The 25,987-nt window shown below is 40.0% G+C and overlaps 1 protein-coding gene across 2 annotated transcripts in view; it reads left to right on the forward strand.

The window, feature by feature from the left end:
* BANK1 (B cell scaffold protein with ankyrin repeats 1) overlaps window positions 1–25,987 on the forward strand; it is a 336,360-nt gene that overhangs the window by 68,448 nt on the left and 241,925 nt on the right. For both annotated transcript variants that reach the window (XM_036340817.1, XM_036340827.1), the window contains exons 3-4: window positions 13,502–13,656; window positions 22,363–22,501. In XM_036340817.1, coding sequence (XP_036196710.1) covers window positions 13,502–13,656; window positions 22,363–22,501 — 294 coding nt within the window. The remainder of the gene's footprint in view (window positions 1–13,501; window positions 13,657–22,362; window positions 22,502–25,987) is intronic.

Raw genomic sequence — 25,987 nt, forward strand, 5'->3', positions numbered from 1 at the left:
TTTTCAGAGCCTTGGATGAAAATCTGAAGTGGTCATAATTGGAATGAGCTCGACTGAGGACAATGCTGTCATAGGCAGGGAATCCTCTCCTAACCCATCATCTATACATTCGGTGGGGCGATCCTAAGCTTTCTTTATAAGACACCTCCACAGTCTAGATTGACTAGGGTCACAGTTTAATGTATTTTATGTCTTAGGCCCTGTGTCTTGATATACATTTACAAGCTTGCAATATATTTTATTTGAATGCAATATTATGTTGTCTCTTCATTTCAGTTATCTTTCTCAGGAGCTAAGTGAGCTTTTGGAAGTTTTCCTTTCTCTAATGGTATAGCAATATTTAAAAACTTTTAAAATAAGTAAGTTGCTGAAATTTCAATTAGAAACATTTCTCATTTTAACCAAATTGTATTCTTTATCATTTCAGGCATCATATTTCAAAATTGCAAAAAAAAAAAAATATTATCTGCTTTGCCTGGTCTATTCATCTCTCTTATTTGTCTCATTTTTTATAGGACATTTTTTACACATTTCCTTGTCAGTATTTCTTTCCTACTTTATATTTTTTATGATAAATATTGTATCATATTAACCTTGACTTAATAACATGAAGTGGTTAATACATAGTGTCCTTTTCATCAGCACATTAACCATAACAAATTAATCTGATCTTCATTAATTTCTATACTTTTTCATATTAATCTTTTGATATCTGAAAAGTATTTTTTCATTGTTAATTGAAACATGAGAATCAAGCATTTTATAATGTTCCCTCTTAATTTTTACATTTAGATATTAGGAATACTTTCCTTTCATAATCCTGAAACTAATTTAAATATTAGGAATACTTTCTCCATCCCTCAGAAAATCCATATTGTCAATGTCTAATGTGCTATCCCGCTCTCCATGCTAGTTTGTTCCACGTCTGTATAATTGGTTTTTCCTCACTACTCAACTTGGCATAATTTTCCCTTGAAACATATGTATTGCCTATAAGGAACAATCACCTTCCTATCTAATACATGTTTTCCCTTTTGGCTTGGTTGTTTTTCCACTAATTGTTTTAGATAATTGACATTTATTGAGTTTCTACTGTGTCGCAGGCCTTTGGCAAATACTTGGAGTTGAGAAGGAAACAAAGCTCATCAGTTACAGCAGTGGTTCTCAACCTTGGCTGCACATTAGAATCACCTGGCAATCTTTTTAAAATCCTGATTTCTGAGCCTCATCCTCCAGAAATTCTGTTTCTTTATTACTAATGTTGTGGCCCCACCCCATAACAAAGAAACAGAATTTCTGGAGAATGAGGCCCAGAAATCAGGATTTTAAAGATTCCCAGGTGATTCTAATGTGCAGCCAAAGTTGAGAACTACTGAGTTACAGGAAAGTAAAAAATATGTAAATAATATGATCCATGTGACACTTTCTAATGAAGTACAGTGTATCCAAAGAGCTGTGATTATAGGGAAGCTGGGAATGGTCTTACACTGGGAGCAACCATTGATGAGAATGGTGAAAATTAGGAGAAAAATGGGACTAGGCACAGTAGGCAAAAAAGAAAAAAGTATGCATGAAAGTCTTAGAAACAAACAAAGACTAGCCTAGAAGTTTCCCTAGCAGACAAAGCCAGTTTAGTTATTAATTCAGCTTAATTACCTGTCACCTTGCACATGTTACTTTCTTACTGTATAAGCTGCTTTGTAATGGTACATCTGTATGCCTCATTCCATGTTTGGATTTGAGTTCTCCTGGTTTGCAAACCATCTTTTTGGTGTGTGCACAATAAATTTTTACCAGTTACTACATCAGTGACTCATTGGTTTTACCTTGGCTACTTCTGAATCTTTCACAAAAGAATGAAAGATGGTGGTTATTTCAAAGACTAGAAGAGGGGAATTACTACAATGGAAATAGACCATTGTCACAGGGTCATTAGGGCTCTTCTTTACTCTGAACAGAAGGAAGTCTGCTTGTGTGGGAGGCAAGATGTGGTTCAGCCAAGACTCTTACCTTCCGTGGAAACTTTCACTCTGGGGCCAAGGGTTTGGTGTTAAATTTTGGATTTGAGTCCAGTTCTGTGACCTATGACAATTTTTTAAAAATTTAAAAGCTCATTTATTCACCAGTAAAATCAGAAAATAATAGTATGCATCTCTTAGGATTATTGTGAGGATTAAATATAAGACTATATATAAACCTTTATCTAGAGTATTTGAGACTTGCATGTTACCTTTTATTTTTACCCCAACACAAACAGACTAGGGGCTTATCCACAAGGTAACCCCAAGGAAAGTTTTCCTAAGACTAATTTCCAAGAGTCTTTTCTCATTTGAATATATCTCTGAATAAATGAGACAAAAGCTAAATCTATTTCTGCCTCAAAGGTGAGTAGAGACAGTTACTATAGTTTTTATTCAAGTTAAGGAAAGGTTACACTTATATATAATACTAGAGGCCTGGTGCATGAAATTCGTGCACAGAGAGGCGGTGTACCTGAGCCCAGCTTGCACCTTCTCCAATCTGGAACCCCTCAGGTGATGTCTGACTGCCGGTTTAGGCTCAATCCCTGCAGGTTCGAGCCTAAACAGGCAGTCGGACATCCCTCTCACAATCCGGGACTGCTGGCTCCTAACCGCTTGCCTGCCTGCCTGATTGCCCCTAACCACTTCTGCTTGCCAGCCTGATAGCCCCCTAACTGCTCCCCTGCCAACCTGATTGCCCACAACTGCCCTCCCCTGCCGTGACCCACCTCCTGCGCCAGGACCTGCCTCCTCCACACGAGGCGGTGGAGCCGCCGGGGCTAGCCTCCCCCATGCTGCACAGAGCTTGGGACCCCCAAGCCTCACCGCACAGAGCGGCCACCAGGTCCCACCTCTTCTGTGCGCATGGCCATCTTGTGGCGGCCATCTTGTGATGACGTTGCCCAAGGGCATGACGCCACCTAGGATTTTATTATGTAGGATATACAGCACTGAAGATTTTATTTATATAATTTGGAAGTTAAAATAAAATCCTCGGGTACCAAGTCCCTGATATTCTATGGATGTATTCTCAGATATATATCTGTTTTAGAAGTTGATTACTATTTTAAATGTGTAAAATATTGGTGGACAACATTAAAAACAAAAACAAAAACAAATTAAGTCTGCTGTCAAAGTTCGAGTTCCCCTAGATAAATGTATAGCATGAAGATATTTGAAGGGAAAACCCCAGAAATGTATTTGTCTCCTTCAAATCTAATTTAGACAGAGAAGAAATTTCATTCCCTATTGGTAGAAATTCCACATGTTTGACATTGAGTCATTTCCTCTGGCAGCAAGCATCTGACCACATACAAACCACCCCTGGAAATCCTCTATAAAATTAAACATTCTTGTGAGAGAATTTGGTGAGCAACAGAATAGTAAACAAACACACACATAAACTGCCAGTTTTATGTAAATTAGCAATCCTAACTAGGACATCAATTTAATGTCAAATGGAATATAATCTCATATTATTGTAAGAATTAATGCCTTAGACATTTTCACTGGGGTTTTGGGTCATATGTTGTTTTTAACAACTGTAAAATTTTTCTGTCTTTGATTCTATCATATGATTCCTGTGACAATTGACTGTCATATGCATGAATTTAACTGCAGCTAAGGAAACAGTGTGGTGTAGTGATTGGAGGGGGTCTCTGAAGTCAGCCTCATTAGTTCCTCTTTGACTTCAGCAATAGCTTGCTGACTGTATGGCCTTTGGGAGAGTTATTTAACTTACTGCTCAAAAATGTATTTTCCTCATTTAAAACAGCAACCCTCCCCCCCCTCCCATCTCCCTGAACTCCTCCTTAGCCTTCCTAGTTTTAAATTTTTTTAAAATATATTTTTATTGATTTCAGAAAAGAAGGGAGAGAGGGAGAGTGGTGGAAACATCAATGATGAGAATCATTGATGGGTGCCTCCTGCATGCTCACCCTGGGGATCAAATCCCCAACCAGGGCATGTGCCCTGACTGGCAAACAAACAATAACCTCCTGGTTCATAGGTCAGTGTTCAACCACTGAGCGACACAGGCCAAGCTAATTTTAATTTTCTTTTCAGTACTTCCCAGCATCTGCTCCACTCCGCATTTGTGTGCTTCCACACATTACATTTCAAGTCCTGTGTAGTCAGTCTCACCTCAGCATCCTTGTATAGCACTTGGTTCACAGCTGGTACTTCATAAATGTTCAAGAATTTTAAAAAAATAATCTATAAACTAAAGATAATATTATCTCCTGCCTCTTGGAGTTGTGGAGTATTGTCTGCTAATAGATGCAAAGCACTAAAAGCAGTACTTAGCACATAGTAAATGTTCAGTAGTTGCAGCTGTTATTAATATTCCTGAGGAATTTTGTTTATAAAATAATGGGCATTCATTTTAGAACAGATCTCTGTTTAAATTATTTTCCTTTTAGGCAGCAAATTGATTATAGCTTCCCTTTCGCTTGTTAAGCTAGAAGACATCACTAAACACAGCAACTTACAGCTGACCCTGCTGCATTGCAAAGGGAAAGGCCAGGAGTTAGACTTTCCTGCTAAGATAATGTAGTCATCCACTGAGGATGGAAGAGAAATTCAGGTCCAGTGGCCAGGGCATGGTATTTGAAGTGTAATTAATATTTGAAATTAATATTCTTATGTCAATTTTAGTCATGATTTTATTATCTAATTTAATCATTTATGAGAGTAAAACAAAGCAATTTTATTGTTACTTAAACTTAGGGACTACAAATGTGTAGCATGTTTTACTTATTCTTTCCAAAATCAGGGGCCTAACTTTTAGACATTATAAAAGGATGTACCTTCCTCTCGCTTAATGATCTATCTTTCTAGGATCTTATTCTTGTCTTTCTAATATTTTTCCTCCTTTCCCTTTTAGCCATTGAATCCTTCTCCAAGTCTAGCTACTCCATAGGCTGGTGCCCTTCTCCTCTGAGCCACTGAGAAGGTCAAATTAGACACACATGGCTCTGTCTTGCTTCCCTATACTTAGTCGTATTCTCCTGAAGCCTGTCTCACACTAGGATCTGTAGCTATATGTAAATACCTGTACCAAAGGCAATACCAAAAACAGATACATTAAAATAGTCATAAATATGGATGGTTCCCTGAGTCTCAAAGGGAAGACAATTACAGGTAGATCCTTTGCAAAGAGAGGTTGGCACTTTTCCACTCTTAATCTGTTTCCCCTAGCCTCATCACTTTCAAACATTCCCAATTATAATATACTAGAGCCTGGTGCACGAATTCGTGCACGAGCTAGGTCTGGCCTGCGGGATTGGGCCAAAACCAGCTCTCTGACATTCCCTGAGGGTTCCTGGATTGTGAGTGGGTGCAGGCCAGGTTGAGGGACCCCACGGGTGCACAATCAGGGTCAGGGAGGGAAGTGGGAGTTTGGCCATCTGGGGAGAGACCGTGGGAGGGCTCCAGGGTGCGTCCGGCCCATCTTGCTCAGTCCCGATTGGCCAGACCCCAGCAGCAAACTAACCTACCAGTTGGAGCATCTGCCCCGTGGTGGTCAGTGCATATCATAGTGACTGGTTGACCAGTCAACTGTCTGCCCCTGGTGGTCAGTGGACATCATAGCGTGTGGTTGAGCAGCCTTAGCATATCATTAGCATATTACACTCTGATTGGTTGAATGGATGACTGGACAACTAGACAATTAGCATATTAGGCTTTTATTGTATAGGATTAATCCCTTCATTTTACAAATAATTATTGAGCACCTATCATGTTTTCAACAATGAACAAGATAGTACATTCCTCATTCTCAGGGAGATTGAAGAAAAGTGTGATGGGAGCATGGTTCCAATGACTCAAAGGTTCTCTTTCTCCCTTCTTCACCATTGCACATTTAAGGCCCACTTCTGAGAAGTCCAGGCTGAACACCTAATCATCATAATAGTCTTTATCTTGACAACTACCATATGGTATTAGTCTTCTTAATTAGGATATAGAAAATATAGGGTGTCCCAAAAAATGTATGCACACACTTTTAATAATTATAAAGGCAGTATTTACTCTAATACATTTAATTTTCAAAATTAAACTATCAGCTGTTAAGGTGTGTATATGTATTTTTGGGACATCTGTATATATACACACTCATATACACACACACAAACATATACATATTACACATATATGCATTAATATATGTACATATTTATATATATATATATATTACATATAAATACAGGGGGAAGGATATGCATATACAGAGTAATGTAAAACTAAATAAACTACTTATAGTTTATTAGGAGGAAAATAAACTCAAATCATTTTCTAAATAGTATTACAATTTATTTTCTACCTAAGGCCCAGAAGAGCCTCATCATTTACTTTGCAAATTTTAAGATTTGCTATTGATCTGACTATAGATGTTTGTATTACTTTATTACTGGATTAGTTGTACCTTTTTATTTTTTAATTCTAGTCAATGCAAAGTACTGCATTGTCTTCACATTTTTTAACTTATTTGAAGAAGAATAAAAGATCATCTTATTTAGCTGAACAATATATGGGGAAGGAACAGTTTCTGACTCACAGAATTTGAAAGCTATCTATAAATAGTTTTAAATGTTTGACAGAAATTCATTATTTCAGCATTGAACAGGTATTACAGTTTTAAGTGTGTGCTCAAAATAAGGACTATGCATGGGAAAATCTTGATGGCAAAGAGTCATCCTATATAATAAAAGGTTAACATGCAAATTGCCCCCTTGACTGGGAGTTTGACCAGGGGGCAGGGCTGGCCGGCCAACTGCCCGCAGCCCCTCCCTCCAAGCTGGCCCAGCCTGATCGGGGCATGCCTGCCAGACCTCACCTGTGCATGAATTCATGCACCAGGTCTCTAGTTGGAATATAAAGTATTATTGTTGTACCTAATATTGTAAATACATTTAAGATTGTCCCATTTTAATTTTTCAAAAATATGCATTTGTATTTTTCAAACAGAGACTAGGAGGATATATATCAAAAAGTTATCTCTAGGGAATATAATTAATTATAGGTGGTTTTTCTTTTTTATTTGTGTATTCTAAATTATACATAATGAAAACCACTTAAATTAAAATACATAATTTTGATTATGAAAATGAAATTGCTATCCTCTCATCCAACAAAAATGATAAATAGTTTCTTGATTATGTTTATTTTTGTCTTACTGATTGGAAAAATAACATTTGTGAGTTGTTGAAAATCTGGTGTACATAAAATGAATGAGGAAGAGAATTCTTAAAATGATATAATCCTGTTAAGATAATGGTAATATTTTTCTTGTCTCATATATTCATATACACATAGTATGTGAATGTGTATATACTTACAAATATGTATACACTAGAGGCTCAGTGCATGAAATTCATGCATGGGGGGGTGTCCCTCAGCCCAGCCTGCACCCTCTCCAATCTGGAACCCCTCGGGGGTGTCCAAATGCTGGCAGGGATTGGGTCTAAACCGGCAGTCGGACATCCCTCTCACAATCCAGGACTGCTGGCTCCTAACCACTCACCTGCCTGCCTGCCTGATTGGCCCTGACTGCTTCTTCCTTCCAGCCTGATTGCCTGCTAACTGCTCCCCTCCTGGCCCAATTGCCCCCAACTGCCCTCCCCTGCTGGCCCAATTGCCCCCAACTGCCCTTCCCTGCTGGCCCTGTCACCCCCAACTGCCCTCCCCTGCCAATCTGGTCACCCCTAACTGCCCTCCTCTGCAGGCCTGATCACCACCCAACTGCCCTCCCCTGCCAGCCGTCTTGTGATGGCCATCTTGTAGTGGCTATTTTGTGATGACATGGGGGTGGCCATCTTGTGACAACATGGGGGTAGCCATCTTGTGATGACGTGAGGGTGTCACACGAGGGCATGAGGGTGTCGGGTAAGGGCGTGAAGGCGTGAGGGCATGAGAGCCACTTAGGTTTTTGTTAGTATAGATATGCATATACATATGGATATATCTATATCTATCTATCTATCTATCTATCTATCTATCTATCTATCTATCTATACACACACACACACCCATACTAGGGCTTGGTGCACAAAATTTGTGCATCAGAGGGGAAGGGAGGTCCCTCAGCCCAGCATGTGCCCTCTCGCAGTTTAGGAGCCCTTGGGAGATGTCCAACTGCCACAGAGGCAGGAGAGGCTCTCGCCACTGCCCCTGTACTCACCAGCCATGAGCCTGGCTTCTAGCTGAGTGGCGCTCCCCCTGTGGGAATGCACTGACCACTAGGGGGCAGCTCTTGTGTTGAGCATCTGCCCTCTGGTGGTCAGTGTGCATCATAGCAACCAGTTGTTCCTCCATTCAGTCGATTTGCATATTAGCCTTTTATTATGTAGGGGATATATATATATATATATATATATATATATATATATATATATATACTAGAGGGGGGTCCCTCAGCCCGGCCTGTGCCCTCTCGCAGTCTGGGACCCCTCGGGAGATAACGACCTGCTGGCTTAGGCCTGCCCCCCGGTGGCAGAGGGCAGGCCCAATCCGTAGGTGCAGCCCCTGGTCGGGGTCAGAGCAGGGCCGATTGGGGAGTTGGGGCGCCGCCCCCTGTCATGCACAGAGCAGGGCGGATTGGGAGGTTGCGATGCCACCCTCAGTCACGCTCAGGGTAGGGCCGATTGGGGAGTTGGGGCACCGCCCCCTGTCACACTCAAGGCAGGGTCGATGGGGAGGTTGCAGTGCCAACCCCTGTCATGCACAGAGCAGGGCCGATCAGGGTGTTGGGGTGCTGCCCCCTGTCATGCACAGAGCAGGGCCCATCAGGGTGGTTGGGGCTCCGTACCCTGTCACGCACAGAGCAGGGACAATCAGGGGGTTGGGGAGCTCCCCCCGTCACTCACAGAGCAGGGCCCATAAGGGGGTTGAGGAGCTCCCCCCTGTCACTCACAGAGTAGGGCCAATAGGGGAGTTGAGGCACCGCCCCCTGTCACACACAGAGCAGGGCCGATCAGGGGGTTGGGGCGCCACCCTCTATCACCCACAGAGCAGGGCCGATCAGGGGGTTGGGGCGCCGCCACTCTCACACTCAGGGCAGGGCCGATAGGGAGGTTATGGCTCTACCCTGTCACACACACAGCAGGGCCTGTGTGGGGGTGGGGAGGGTTGGGGCACCGCACCCTGTCACACACAGAGCAGGGCCAATCAGGGGGTTGGGACACTGCACCCTGTCACACACAGAGCCGCAGGGCGATCAGGGGGTTGGGGAGCTCCCCCCCCCCCCCCCGTATCAGGCACAGAGCAGGGCTGATCAGGAGGATGGGGCACCTTCCCCTGTCACGAACAGAGCAGGGCGGATAGGGAGGTTGTGGGCCCGCCCCCTGTCACACACAGAGCCACAGGGCGATCAGGGGGTTTGGGTGCTGCCCCCTGTCACGCTGATCCCGGTGCCGGGAGGCCTCTCGGCTCCGCTGATCCAGGTGCTGGGAGGCCTCGCGGCTCTGCTGATCCTGGTGCTGGGAGGCATATTATCCTTTTACTATATAGGATAGAGGCCTGGTGCATGGGTGGGGCTGGCTGGTTTGCCCTGAAGGGTGTCCTTGGTCAGGGTGGGGGTCCCCACTGGGGTGCCTGGACAGCCTGGGTGAGGGGATGATGGCTGTTTGCAGCTGGTCACACACCCTTCAGTGTGGGGGTCCCCACTGGGGTGCCTGGCCAGTCTGGGTGAGGGGCTGAGGGCTGTTTTCAGGCTGGCGGGCAACTGAAGCTCCCAACCTCTCCTTTTTTTCTTTTTTTTTTAATCCTGGGATTTATTTACCTTCTATGGCTGTCATTGGAGCTGAGAGCTGGCTTTAGTTCTGAGTCTTGGCTGCAGCTCTGAGACCTTCTGGCTGAGTGGTGCTCCCCCTGTGAAAGCGCACTGACCACCAGGGGGTAGCTCCTGCATTGAGAGCCTGTCCCCTGGTGGTCAGTGTGCATCATAGCAGGCAGTCTTTCTGCTGTAACAATCACTTAGGCTTTTATTATATAGACTAGAGGCCCGGTGCATGAAAATTCATGTACTGGAGTGGGGGGTCCCTCAGCCCGGCCTGCCCCCTCTCACAGTCTGGGAGCCCTCAGGGGTGGGAGGCAACGCCCCATCACACCTCTGCTGCTGCCACTGCCAGCAGCGCAAGCCTTGGCCGGCCCTGGTTACCTGAGCCTCATGTAGTCCTGGTTGGTTGGACAGCTGCCATCTGAGGCTTGCCTGCACCTCGGGCTGGCCCTGGGCAGCTTGGGGGCTAAGGGGCCTGGGCGCTGCCATCTTGTGGCTGTGGGTGCCGCCATCTTTGAGGGTGTGGCAGTAATTAGCATATTCCCTCCTTATTAGATAGGATAAACACGTATAAGCATATATATATATATATATACATATATATATATATATATATATATATATATATGTATATATATATATATGTAATTGAATGCATTGTTGCTATTATTTTAAACTGTTATCTGTTATATCAATCACAATAAGAAAAATAAATATTGTAATATTACCTTTATCTATTTCTTCTTGATACTCTTTCCTTCTGTATATAAATCTGGGTCTGACCTATATTATTTTCCTCCTCACTGAAAAACTGTTTTTTAAGTTTTCTGGCAGACAGGTCTATTGACAACAAATTATCTCAGTATTTGTTTGTATGAGAAGTCTTCAATTCTCTTTCACTTTTAAAGAATAATTTCACAGGGTACAGAATTCTGGGTTTAAGGTTCATTTCTCTTACACTTTAAATATTTTACTTCACTCTCTTTTTGCTTGCAAAGTTTCTGAGAAGAACTCAGATATAATTCTTATTTTTGTTCCTGTAGAGGTAATGTGTTTTTTTCTTTTAGCTTTTTATTCTTTTTTTTTTGTCCTTTATTTACTGCCATGTCAAAATGTTATTTCTTCCTGTACTTTGTTGGGATTTATCCTACTTGAAATTATCTGAGTTTCCTGGATCTATGTTTTGGTATCAGTTATTAATGTTTGAAATAGTTCTTCTGTTACTTTGTCTCTTTCTACTTCTTCTAGTATTCCCATTACACGTATGTTATGCCATTTGTAGGTTTTTCATAGTCTTTGGATATTCCATTATGTGTGGTTTTTTTTAGTCTTTGTTCTATTTGCCTCTCAGTTTTCTAAAATTCTAGTGAGATATTGTCTAGCTCAGAGACTCTTTCCTCAGTTGTGCTCAATCTACTGATAAACCCATCAAAGGCATGCTTCACTTATGTTGGTGTTTTTGATCTCTCTGCTTACATAGTTGAGGATACTTGTATTTGCCTGACTGTCTCTTCAACCTTGGGGTCATCAATTGTGCTGTGTCTGCACCTTTCGTAACTATTAAGAAAAGAATTGTTGACTTTTTAGTCCATTCAGCTTTCTGTTTTTTAGGATGAGTGGTGACTTCAAAAGCTCCTTACATGTGAAATCTGAAACCAAACATCCTATTTTATTTTTTTTTAGCTAAAACAGGAACCTACTAAATTGACAATTGTGTAACTTGAATTTTTTTCAATTATATTATAAACTTCTTCCTTACTAAATATTTTTTTGTGTAATTTTTATTAGTGACATTACATATTTTTATCTGGTCCCTTATTGCTCAGACTGCTTCCAATTTTCTGCATTATAAACTGTGCTTCTGTGAAATAAATAATTTTGTACATCTATGATTATGCCCTCAGGATAAATAAAATAGCTCATTTTAACCTATTAGCATAGAGAAATTATCAGAAAACAGTCTACATACTTTGGTGGTAGAATAATTTATATCTCCTTCTTTTAAGGTGTATTAAATATAATCAGTGTCTTTGTTATTTTATCAATTCACAAAATGATTGAGCCAGTTCTATATAATCATTTATTGTTTTGATGTATATGTGTGTGTATGTGTGTGTGTGAAAGAGAGAGACACTGAATGACACATTTTATGAAAGTACTAGAGGCCCAGTGCATGAATTCATGCACAGGTGGGGTCTCTCAGCCTGGCCGGCGATTGAGGCCTATGGGGTGGGGGGCGGCCAGCTGGAGGAGGGACCATGGGAGGTTGGCTGTAGAAGCACACTGACCACCAGGGGGCAGCTCCTGCATTGAGTATCTGCCCCTGGTGGTCAGTGTTTGTCATAGCAACTGGTCTATCCGTCATTCCGGTTGTTCGGTTGTAATGGTCACTTAGGCTTTTATATATATAGATTTTAAATTGTTAGGGAAATAAAGGCTGTTTTTAAATTTCATTTCAAGCAAGACTAATCCTAGGAGAAATCTTTAAATCCCAGGTGCTTTTGTGACTTTATTCTGCAACTTTCATAAGGTAGAATAAACACACTCTCCTTAGCTGTGGCATGGGGATAGCTGTTCTCTAGGAGGCATCTCCTTTGCTATTCTGCTATCCTGATAGAATTACCTGTATAAAACTGGTGACTTCACTTTTCTTGGATACTATGAGACCAAATTCTAGCTACTTCTATCTATATTGCCTTTGGCTCTTCTTCCTTTTTATCCTGTCACTATCCTTTGTCTCTTAGCCAAATATCACTAAGAACACACCTATACTTGAACTATTTGAATTTTTTGCTATTTGTAGTTAATTGAGGGCACCATGGAGAACCATAGGGTATCTCAATAAGAGGTTGTTAAAACAAAACAAAACATGGGGTTGGCCTAAGACTCTACAGATGTGATTTAGTCGTGACAGCTTTGGTTTCAGCCTCATTACTTCAGTGTCCTAATAAAATGCTTTGGGCTTTGAAACACTGAGTAATAACAATATTATTATCTCTCTTAACACAACATATTTTTATTCAATACAGTCAAATGTTTTAATGGTTGAGATCAGATGCTAAATTACTAAATGTTAAAATTTTTAAAAATTAAATGCTGTTCTTCTTTGAAATTCAAAATTGACATTAGAATATTTCAGTGTTCATAGTAAAACTGCTATAAAACCCCGCAATTCATTTAATATAGAACTTTTTTCCCACAGGACACATTCACATGTTGATGAACACTAATATTCCACTAGTAAACTAGTGTTTCTACTATTTTATTTAGTGAGTGTCTGCTAGTTCAGCTTTTTTATTTTAAAAACTAGAAATATATGTAAAAGGTAAATAATTCTTCTGACTTAAATTGTTTCCACTTAAAATGAAATCAATTTTCTTATTATAGTTACTGAAAATATGTAGTTGCATGTTTTTCAGATTTGCTATTTTAATAGTAAGAGAGAAATATTAAGTGGTGGTTGGATTTTTCGGGGAAAACATTAACTAGTCATGAACATGTGTAGTGGCTTTAGTTTAGTCACTAAGGTTATAACACTAGCTTAGTTGTGGAGCATTATCTTAATTACTAGCATTGGTTCTTAAACTCAGCTCGGTTGTTCCGTATATGAATTAAATGGATTGCTCAGTACTTAGTCTTTATAACAGTGGAGGAAATAAAATGGCCTTCGCTATATCGTAATAGACATCCTTGCACTTTTCTCCAGGTTCTAACGAGTACCTTGAGTTCAGTATTCCAACAGACATAAGAGTGGAACATCCTGGCGAAGTAAGCGAAAGGAAGCACATGGAAGAATTCTCTGAAGTTTCAGGAAGCAGCAGACCACTGGCAATGGTGCTTCCCATGGAAGTTCCCTGTGAGGTCAGTTAAGATGCCTTATTATTTAAGTGGCCTTATTGTGTTAATGGATATTGCGTTTCAATAAAATGTAAGCTCCCAAAAGACTGGTGTTTTTGCCTACTTTGCTCATGGCTATGTTCTCAGAACCCAAAACGACATCTGGCCATGAGTAGGCATTTGATACATTATTTGTCAAACAATCGACTGCTGGAGAATATATGTGAAAGTTTAATTTTATCAAATGTTACTGATGCATTACAAACAGATTTACAATAGCTACATATATCAAGCTACTTCAAAAGGAACGCTGGGTTTGTATGAACCAAAGCAAATATTTTATTTTCAGATGGGGAAATATATTCTGTAATTTGAAAATACTTATTTTCAGGGTGTTCAATTATTCCATTATAAAACATGTATCAAAGGCCTCCATTATCAAGGGCAAATATCATAAGATCTAGAAGAGCTGGTCCTTTGGGAATAAAAGGTTAATGGAGGGTGAGGTGGGTTTCTGAAGGTGACTACATGAATACATGTTGCTGACAGTTTTCCTCTTATCTTTCTTGGAATGAACACTTGAACTAAACCTCCTGGTAGAGCTTGACTGGAATCTCAGGCTATGTAATCTCTAGACCAGTGATGGTGAACCTTTTGAGCTTGGCGTGTCAGCATTTTGAAAAACCCTAACTTAACTCTGGTGCTGTGTCACATATAGAATTTTTTTGATATTTGCAACCATAGTAAAACAAAGACTTATATTTTGATGTTTATTTTATATATTTAAATGCCATTTAACAAAGAAAAATCAACCAAAAAAATGAGTTCGTGTGTCACCTCTGACACGTGTGTCATAGGTTCGCCATCACTGTCTAGACAATGAAAGAATGCTGGCTCAGTGTCTGTGTCTTTGAGTGGGAATAGCCAAAGATACAGGAGAGCCTGGGAGATGCATGCAAAGGACCTTCTGGTACAGTGAGTGGATTTATGTGCCTGGCTGGCAGGGGCTGCATTGCCTGCTTGCTGGGAGATGTGTGTTGGGAGAGACTCTCTGATCCTGCTGAGACCAGTGGTCCTGGGGGACACTGCCCATTCTGAGCCATGGGGCACAGTTTCATTCCCTCACCCCCAGATTCAGTGCCTCAGCAGAAGAATTGCATTTTTAAACTATTATGCTACCAGTTCCAGAGAAACAAAAACTTCTCTGGTGCTTCCTTAGAGACCCCAGAAACCTAAACTGCACAGGTTCAAGATAACTGGCACAGATAATCAGGCAAGGAAAAAACTGCAACCCACTTAAAGGACTCACGTACTTAAGGGAGGAACCTCAGGCTAAACAGTCAGAACTGGTGGCTTCTGTTGGGTCAGAAATAATGGGAGAGACAGCAATAAATAGAAGAAACTGTAAGAAAAGGAAAATGAGACCTGTTCTCAAATAGATCAAATCAGAGCAGAACAAGCAAAAAAAAACAAAAAACAAAAGAAAAACACCCGCTGCAACTAAAAATAGCTCCTCAAGAATTATGCAATGATTCTAAATAACTGCTTTTAAAAATATCTGTACAGTAAAATTTGAATAATACAAAACCTTCCCAATGTTAAATTTTCAGAGAAATTAAAATTCAAAAAGGAAAGCTCCTTGCCCCTCAGGCAGAGATGACTGGTTAGGACCAGGGTTCTTTCAGTGGCAGAATCATGGTGAGTTATTATTTGACATGGAAATAATTCTTCCAGACCCTCTGAAGTGAAGTGATTTCTTTTTCAAGTTTCTCTTGGGCACCCCACTTTTTAAGCAACCTTGAGTTAAAAGGTCATAAAAGAATATTTTCGTACCAGTTCCACACCCTAAAAATTCCAAAGCAGCTAATCCTTGGACTAACAACAGTTACCTCAGTCAAAAGGTTGTGTTCTCTCAGAGCCTTGATCTTAGTACACAATCGGAATCTACATGACAATTGCCAAGCACATAGGAGACATCATTTGCTTCCAAATGAGAGAAAAGCATGTTCCAGATTTGCCAGGAAAACATTCAGTCTCTGCCTGTTGTCTGAAGGCACAAGCTTTGAACTTCCTCATTTCTGAGAAGGCTTCCACTTGGTGTATAGAGACCCCTGAAGAATACCGCCTCCTCTCCCAGGAGGTGATCGTTGATTCTCTGCCATCTTACAAAATCTGGAAACTTACAATGCTATCCTTGCCAGCTACCAGGTCTTATTGGAGGTGTGCCTTTCACACCCAGCATCCCCCAAATCTATTCATGTTTCTATGGGCTTTTGTGTTCCCAGCACATCAGCGCTGAGTTCTCTGTGAGTTCAGCCTCGTGGCATGATTCACCTTTCTGATGCACAGGGCATTAGTTTGAATCTGTCCTGCTACTGCCTCCTGCTGTGGAGCTGCCTGGGTCTGGACACTGTCTCCCAGAGCTGCTTTCCCCGTCCCCTCATCTATGCGGGGGAATCAGTGTGAGTGGATTATTTAACTGAGGCTGCTGTTGCTGCTTTTAAGCCCAGGAGCCTGGGAGTATTGCTCCTTCAGCCTCATCATCTTTCCATGGATGGTTAATTGTTGCATTGTTACTTTCCATGGATTGTTTATTCCCTGGGCCTTGAAAATCGTGCGCCACTTTAAAAACAGCAGAAAAGTTTTTTTTCATCAGCGTGGTGTGTGCGTGCGTGCGTGTGTGCGTGTGTGCGTGTGTGCGTGTGTGTGTGTGTGTGTGTGTGTGTTACGCACTGGTGAAGATACGCCTCTGGTGCTCTATTTATCTGGATTATTCCCCATCTCTTTGAGAAACACCGAGATGAAATTTAACAGGTTAAAGCTGCTACATAATGTTGGCTTCTTTCTTTACCATCTTTTAGGATTAAGATCCTTTGTCCTATTTTGATATTTTTATTTCTTAGCCTTTTTTTTATTAAAATTTTTTTAATGTGGACGCTCTTGCAGATGTCCATTACCCGCACCTTTGCCCACATCCACCCACTTCTGCCCCCCACCCCCACCCCTTGGCCGTCACCACAACATTATCTGTGTCCATGGGGTGTGCATATATGTTCTTTAGCTATTTTGATATTTTTCCATCCTTTTATAGGTCAAGGCATTTCTTTTTCTAGCATATTCCTCTTGATTTTGTCTTGAGGGGTAATTGATGATGAGAAATATGAAGTCAGTGAGTTCTGTCTGCCCAATGAACCCATTATTCTAATGAGTCTTATCCAATTTTATATCCATGATGGAAATTCCACCTGGGAGGCATTCCCCCACTGGAACAGCATCTAATCCAGAACTGGACCTGATCATTATTTTTCTGGTGCCTCTTCCAGGTGCTATGTGTTACTGCAAAGTCTTAATTTCATTAATTCTTCTGGCAAATTCCCTCAGAGCAATGATTTTCATCTGGGAGTGATCTTGCTTCCCTTTCCCCAGAAGAATTTTGATACAGTGTGCAGAGAGTTTTGGTTGTCATGACTTGGGGGCTGCTATGGGCATCTAGTGAGTAGAAGCCAGGGAGGCTGCTAACTATTTTATAATGCACAACAGTGACATTGCTGCTCCAAAAATGTCAATAGTGCCAAGGTTAAATCCTGTCCCAGAGGAAAGGAGATACATTCAGGCCCCCTCACAGTAGTAATCACCTCAGAATGGCATCAAGAATCCAGTGCTCCCCTTCAGAGACCTCGCTTCAACCGGTTATCTCCAATCACTTGCTGGGGCTGTGTAATCTCTCAGCCGATTCCAGTCAGTCTTTTGTGGGGTGAGTAGCAGGGGGAAGTGGGTATCAAGTTTCTCTATACAAAGGAATGGTACAAATGAAAAAACAGAAGTAGATGATTTGGTACAACTTTTACAAAAGGTAAAGGTAACCCCAGCATGCATGTAGTGCTTTGGTGACCAGTGAAGTCAGCCTGTGGCATGGGAAGCCAGCCTGAGGCTGAGCTTGCATCACTGTCCTCAGGGTGTGCTTGTCATAGAGGCACTCGGCCATGCCAGATTCGGGGGCCTCATCCTGTGTGTGCTTTGGTGGCACAGCGGTGAGCATAGCTGTCTTCCAGTCACTCTTTTATGGATTACACCTGAGGCTTTAAGAGGAAGTCTCTAAGACTGAAGCACATTTTTAAAATCAGTTCAGTCACTTGGTTTCTTGAGCAAATTTAATTTAATTCTTAAAGTTACAGTTATAACTGTTAAAGGTCCTTTAATAGGCTTTATCAGCATTTAGAACTATAATAACTTGAGTTATCTTTCTATCTGAGTCCTAGAACGTGGCATATTCCCTAATAAAGGCCTTCATTTTATTTCACCTGTTCATTGACATACCTCTGTGGCTGCAACCATAATATAAGTCTCCAAGCCCGTTGTACAGACCATAGATTATGTAAGTTACAAATCTAGAGAAACCCTGAGACTATATGGGTGGATGTGACTTGTATGGGCCCATGGGCAAGCCACTAAAATCTCAAATATTACCTCCTACCTATTTATCACTTGGCCCTGATTCCAGAGTAAAACGATATATACTAGTAGAAGCCGTGGGCAAACTACGGCCTGTGGGCCGGATCCGGCCCGCTTGAAATGAATAAAACTAAAAAAAAAAAAAAAAAGACCGTACCCTTTTATGTAATGATGTTTACTTTGAATTTATATTAGTTCACACAAATACTCCATCCATGCTTTTGTTCCGGCCCTCCAGTCCAGTTTAAGAACCCACTGTGGCCCTCGAGTCAAAAAATTTGCCCACCCCTGAAGCATCACTGCCCACTTATATCTGACACCAAATCACACACTAGTTCTTTGTGATCAGTCTTAATCTAAAGTTTGATCTTGTGATTTAATTGAAAAAAATCACAGTAAAAGTAGCAAAAAAAAGTATTGTGTGTATCAATGCCAAAAATATCTATGTTGTGAAGTACTGCCCCTTTGGTGGTCAGGCTTTACAACAACAAATAGAATGATGTATTTTCCCTTTAACCAAGTGTTTCTCAAACTAAGATGCATATAGAGACTACTAGTGGAGGTTTTAAAAAAATAATAGTATTACCTAAATTCTATGCCCAGTGACTCAGATATAAATGGTCTGGGTGATGGCCTGGGCATTGGGAGTTTTAGAATCATCCCAGGTGATTCTGAGGATAAGAATTAGCATCTTAGTTTGGAACCATTGCCATAAGCTAATCACTGTTCTATTGTCAAGGGTCAGATCCATGATGGCTATACCAATATGCACAAACCTAGCTTAATAAGGCCCATGAGGCTACACTTGCTAAGCTAGTGGCTATTAAAGTGGGAAAAGAGCCATTGGCCCGTGTACAAAAGACATAGTATGACCCCTAGGATCAAAATTCTTTTGTTGCCTGTGCTTAATAAAGACACCCACCCTGACAGAGTCACAAACTTCACTATCTGTGTATTGTATGTCATATTGTATACCAAGTTCTAGCCCTTTTGTTTGCGTCTCAAAGTTTTTGACTAATGCAGCAAAACATTAGAGTTGGAAGTGGTAATAAGCATAATAACCCTTTCTCTCTATTCAAATGCTCATAACTAAATAAGGAATAAACAGAGAAAAGATTGAGAGCAAAATAACAACTTCAAAATGATAAAACTAAATGTTTGACCATTTGACTATCCCAGCATGTTCTCCATGGAATTAAATGAGTCCATGTAATTTCACCTTTAATTAAGATGTCCACGAGGACAGGGCTGGACAAGCGCATCCTTCCCTCCTGGAGCAGGCTGCTTCCTGCACGGAGATGCAGGGACCAGATGAGGCCGTGAGTCCTGAGGGAGACAGGGAACAGAGCAGCATGCTCAATTTTCACAGTCTTATTTTCCTCTTAATTTGAAAACATGAACAGACTGTATCTTAGGTACAAAGATCTTGCAAGAGTCCCCAATGATATGAGAAAATGAAAATACCTTCAGGCTGCTTAAAATCTAGCTGGAAAGGCAAGCCTTAGACATGGAACACTTATTAAGAGCAGAGAGCAAGCCATAACCGGTTTGGCTCAGTGGATAGAGCGTCGGCCTGCGAACTGAAAGGTCCCAGGTTCGATTCCGGTCAAGGGCATGTACTTGGGTTGCAGACACATCCCCGGTGGGAGATGTGCAGGAGGCAGCTGATCGATGTTTCTCTCTCATCGATGTTTCTAACTCTCTATCTCTCTCCCTTCCTCTCTGTGAAAAATCAATAAAATATATTTAAAAAAAAAAAAGAGCAGAGAGCATAACTTTGAAGGGGTCAAGTTAGGAGTGTAGGTGTAAATTCTTTGTGATTCCTTTGGAATTGTAAAACTCCTCATGGGCTGAAACTGTAGGAAGGATTTGTGGAGCTGGTGAGACCTGAGTTGGACTTTGATGGAGAGGGTAAGTATGGAGAGATGGAGGGAGATAAGGAATGAAATGGGAAGCCAACATTATGTACAAACAGGACTGGCTACCTAATCAGCAGGCCCAATGCAAAATGAAAACACAGGGGCCCTTGCTCAAATTATTAAGTATTTTGGGCAGTGACAGCAGAACACTAAACTAAGCACAGGGCCCTGCCAAGCACAGAGCTCTGGGCAGTTGCACAGGTTGCTTGCCTATGAAGCTGGCCCTGTGTACAAGTCAACATGTAAGTGCCTCATCTGCTTGTCTTTTGTTTAGTACTTTTCTCTGGTGGAAAGGTGGATCCCTGCCTTCTATCAAGGAGAGATCGATGTTTAAGAAGCAGCCTGGAACATGCATGAATGAGAATGAGTTGCCTGGGTTAACAAAACATGGGAGAGGATGCTCAGGCTTACAAGGTTTGGAAACAGAGGACAAAGTTAAATAAGTGATGTTTCCATGGCAGAAAACACTGAGGAACTTTGAAGGAGGAATTGGGGATCTGAGCCAAAGTGAAATGGGAAGTCATTAAATATTTGAAGGAAGGTGACAAGTATGAGTAACAAAGGAACTAAAGAACTGTGCTAGACATGAGGTACCATGTGGAAGAGGTTGAAGATATGAGGAACAGATGAGGCTCACGGTCTTAACCTTCAGGGCTCAGATAAAGTAGTACATTGTAGAAGGTACAAGGAAAAAACAAGAAAGATTTTCTGACATATTGGATGTGTGGGGCAAGAGTGGGAGGGGGAATAGTGGTAGCTTCCTTCATATGGGATCTTTTCTTTTTTCTTTTTTTAAAATATAGTTCTATTGATTTCAGAGAGGAAGGGAGAGGGAGAGAAAGATAGAAATATCCATGATGAGAGAGTCATTAATTGGCTGCCTCATGCATGCCCCCTACTTGGGATCGAGCCCACAACCCGAGCATGTGCCCTGCCAGGGAATCGAACCGTGACCTTCTGGTTCATAGGCTGGTGAGCCACACCAGCCAGGTGGGATCTTTTCTTGGTGTGCAATTTAATTGGTGAGGAGATATTTAGATCAAAATAGCCTATGGGAAAATATTTGGGAGCACTGGGTGCTGGTGGAAATGCCCAAAGTGGAAGTGTGTCAGCCGAAAAGATTTTGTAACATCAAGGAATTTGTACAAACTCTTTGGTACAGAGCATTAAATATGTAAGCTTTGTTGGTGGTTGATTTTTGCTTAGGGAGATAACATTTAAATAAGGCAACTTTGTAATTAATGACTTTGGGGTAATCACAACTTTATAAGAGGTTCCTGTTTATTTTGTGAGGAACTTAAGTTCAGTTGGACTTTGAAGAAAACCTTTGAAGGGTGATATCTGAGATAATCATAAAAATACTATTCATTTTAGTTATTTTGAAGGGTTAAACAACATGATGTAAAAAATAGTGCCGATTTTGAATTTGGGTTGTTCTGATTCATCTTCACAGGTTAACTCTGTGTGTTGGTTACCCTATTCAGAAAAAGGAAATATAATAGTTTTCATTCTGGTTTTCGTGTGTGCACTTATTTGCATGTATGTATTTGTGTGTGTATGTTTTGGTTAGGATTTTTAAAGATCTTTATGTAAATGTGCTTAGAATAATTTTTAGTATAAAATAGATGTTTAATAAATATTCATTTCTATTTTCTCTGTATTAATGTTAATCTTCTTATCCCTAATTTAAAATAATTCCAAGAGGTTTTCAATAACCCTTATTATATTATGTACATAGATTTAGCTTTTCCACCTTAATAAAAATCTTTAAGCTTTCAGTTTTATAACCTTTAGTCAACTCAATAACCTTCATTGATAACCATCATAAATAGACTAACAAGAGAATCTTTTTCAGGTAAGAATAAAACTATTGTTTCTTTTTTAAAAAAATCATATTTAAATTTTTACAAAGCATATTTAAATGTTCAGTCCTTTTATTTATAGATAAATACATCAAGTTCTAGAAAGGTAGAGGAAAGACTTGGAAAAAGGGTTTGTTTAGCAATTGAATTGCAGCTCTCTGGAGGTCTGTGAAGTGATGCTCAGATACAGAGATACAGAACCACACAGGGAAAAGGCAAGAGAAAAAGGGAGCAGCTATGTTCTCACTACTTTTTCAGTTGCAAAGTATGGTATTGGGGGGGAAAATTGAGTGTTCAATGGTCACCAAGTCCATAAACTCAAAATGTAGTGAGAATCACATTTACATATTTCATTTCTAAATATGGTTGAAAATATGGACATGATAGAAGACATATAATGACCACGTGCAACCTCTGTCATTAATGAACATAACAGGTTATTTAGTTAATGTAAACATTTTCCAATGCTTAATTGGGTTTTATTTTTCATCATCCAGAATCCTGGTGAAATATTTATTATTTTGAGAGATGAAGTAATTGGTGATATGGTGGAAGTTGAATTTACATCAAATAATAAATGCATTAGAACACGGCCAGCCCTTTGGAATAAATCTGTCTGGTGTATGAAAGCTTTAGGTAAGAAATTCTTTTATGCTTTAATAAATATAAAACATCATCCTGAATTTTTTTCAATAAATTTATGATAAATGGTTTCACTTCCCTACAGAAACTAATATTGTTCTGCAGGTGTTTCCTGTGCTCAACTTTCACTATTAATCTGAATTTGCAAAAGTACAAATGTGTAAATTATGAGAAATTAGCTTGTGTACCATGTTGTGAAATGGCATCCAGTAACATCACATGCTCTTATATGTGTCAGCAGAGAGCACTCAAATATACACCAGCTAGTGTATATGGAGCTAAAATCATCAGCTTTGTTGTAATAGGACTAGTAGATATTTGGATGTTCATTATGAACTTTGAAATCTTTCTTGCTCCTCTCTCTCTCCTCTTCCTCTCTTCCTCCCACTCTCTGTCTTTTTGTGTGTCATGCTCCTGAGTATATTTTTGGTTGTTTTGGAAAGCATAAATCTTTCTCACTATTTTGTCATTATGCTAACATTTCTATATACAATTGTCCCTTCTTTTCCTTATTTAATTTATGAAGCTAATCATTTCATTATGCAACTTTGCTTGCACCCGATAAATAGAATCAGATGGAATATCCACACAGGCCATGATAATTGTACTAAATTAAAAGCTACTATATTAATTTCAGAATGTTTTTATATAAAATGTCGGACTACTTGTTTTTTTAATTTATCTTTTTATAATCAGAGAATAAAATTACCTTACAAAACTTTATAAATGTGAACTTCATAAAATATTTTAAAGTAAAAGATATGCAATCTTACTATAAATTCGGAAATGTAAAAATATTTAAAATTAAAGACTATATCAAATGCATCCTGAGGTTTTTATGTAGCTGTTATGAAAAGCATGCGTCCCCTCTATGGATTTCCTTGCACAGCCGAAGTGGGAGTTCAATTATAGAAAGGAAAGACTGCCAAGCATTTATAACATTGTAGATACTGCTTCCTCTCATGGACAAAGATGTGCAGAAATGAAATGAGAAAGAACTCTCTCTTTGTTTCTCTTGCAAAGACCATTACTTCCTCTGCCACAGCTTTAAATGATGTAATGAAGAATAATTTCTAACTAATTCGTTTTGGAGTTTAAACTAAATCTAGCTAGACTAAAATCACTACAAAAAATCAATTTAACAAATTAAGAAGAACTTAGATAATATTTCACAAATAGCAGACCAAAATGTCAAATAAAATTACTTACATTAACATTTTATGAGAATTTTAATAAAAGATTTTTATATTCAGTTTACCTAGTAGCTAAGAGCAGTGCAAAGAGTAAAGCATGTCAAAGTTCAAATGTTTTTCAGCAAAGCAGAAAGCTAATAGTCTATATTTTCCAAAATATACTAGTTCATAATATGTCTATATAGTTAAACAGCAAGTTTGTAGCAAAACTAAAACAAACCACTATTTACTAGTTAAGCTAATTAAACCTCTCTAAGCCTTTCTTTCAACTGGTATATTCTATAAATTAATGAGAGATTTTCTTATGACATTTTAATTGCTATGTGCTATGTAGGAATATATAGACTGATTCCATGAGTATATGTGGGAATATGTATGGGACATGTCTCAGCAGAAATGGCCTCAGAATTTTATTTTCTCTTCCTCATGGCACTGTTCCTTAAAATTTCCTGAGCCCTAGTGAGAACTACATTTTATATCATGAGCCAGTACATATGCATAAACCCCTAACTAAAACAAAGGTTTTAAAAGCAATAGTTAGACTAGTGGTAGTTACCCCTGTCATGTAGAACTTAGATATTGTCACTCGCATTCTATAATAAGAAAAAGTCAAACAAACGGAAAATAAATAACTTTTCCTGACTTCATTGAGAACTATGGTTGCAGGGCAAACCCTGTCCCAAAACTTGGAGAGAAAAGTACATCAAGAGAGTGACATCCAAGATCTGCTTTCCTGGAGCAGAAGTCACTAGAGCCAGAAACTAGTAGGAGCACTTCCATGGTAATTTTGATGAAATTCTGGTGGCTGAGAGTGGACCAGTTTGAGAGTAAGAATCTCCTGGGGACTGTAGTTGTGTGAGGCACCTATAATTTGGTGGGCTTTACCTCCAGGAGCCTCACTGCTTCTCAAAGTGAAGATCTGAGATCTTCCGGAGGCTCTGCCAGGCCAGAGGAAGAATCAGCATGGTGAAATACTCCAAGTCTGTTCTCCATAACGAAGGCTGCTCTACAGAAGAAACCACTTTCCCCAAGTTTTATCCCAGCTGGGAAAGGGCATGCACCCCATTGTACCCTCTCTGGTCTTTCTGGAAGTGGGGAGGAAACATCTGTGAAGGTCAAAACCAAGAGACTTGGGTCCCTTAAGAGACTGAATTATAAGATTAGAAGGCTTCCCCTCCCTCAGCCTGACCACCAGTGCAACTCTGCAGGGTTCAGTCTAATGATGATGCATTGTGGTTGACAGTAATGCAAGACACAGAATCTTTCTGAGGAAGAGCACTTAGGGCAGGGGTCCTCAAACTATGGCCCGCGGGCCACATGCAAATACAAATATTGTATTTGTTCCCGTTTTGTTTTTTTACTTCAAAATAAGATATGTGCAGTGTGCATAGGAATTTGTTCATAGTTTTTTTTTAAACTATAGTCCGGCCCTCCAACGGTCTGAGGGACAGTGAACTGGCCCCCTGTTTAAAAAGTTTGAGGACCCCTGACTTAGGGAAACACAAGTCAAGAGGGAGGACAAAACCAAGGACAGTAGAGGAACTTGAAATTTCTGATATGTACAGTTACAGCAAATATTAAATACAACCCAACTCCTAGCCAGATTACTCTATGTTCTCATTGCATGCCTACTGACTTCATTCCTTATACCTGACACAATCTTGTGGTTTTCAATGAGAAATTACAAGTCATGCCAAAAGCCAAGAAATAACATTAGTCTAAACTGAGAAAGCAAACTTCAAACCAGATTTAGTTGTGGCACAGATGTTATCAGACAGAGAATTTTAAATAACTCTGGCTAATATGTTAAGAGCAATAATGAAAAAGTCAACAACATGCAAGAACATGCACTGGGCATTATAATCAGAGAACCAGGGATTGTATTTATTTTCATTTTTTTAAATGCTAGCTAACACCTAGTAAATTGATGTCATGATGTATTTATGGATCTGGAGTAAGTATGCTTTGTAGCTGCGCTGGCCAATACTATAGCCGCTGGCCACATCTGGTTTTTGAAACTTTAATTTACTTTAATTAAACAAAATTCAAAATTCAGTCCCTCAGTTGCGCTAATCACATTTCAAATGATTTATTAGAACATTCCCATCATCTCAGGAAGTTCAGTTGAAAAGCAATGACTGTACAATAAGCTTTCTTTTTCTCTACACCAATTGTGGAGTAAGAGAGAGTGCCCAGCATGCTCTTACAGGCTAATGACTGGTCCAGAATCTGCACATAGCCAAAGAAACAAACCAGTGACCAAGAGAGCTGTTTTTATTCCATGTGG

The sequence above is a fragment of the Myotis myotis genome, unplaced genomic scaffold (genome assembly GCF_014108235.1).
Source record: "Myotis myotis isolate mMyoMyo1 unplaced genomic scaffold, mMyoMyo1.p scaffold_m19_p_1, whole genome shotgun sequence".
NCBI classification, from domain to species: Eukaryota; Metazoa; Chordata; class Mammalia; order Chiroptera; family Vespertilionidae; genus Myotis; species Myotis myotis.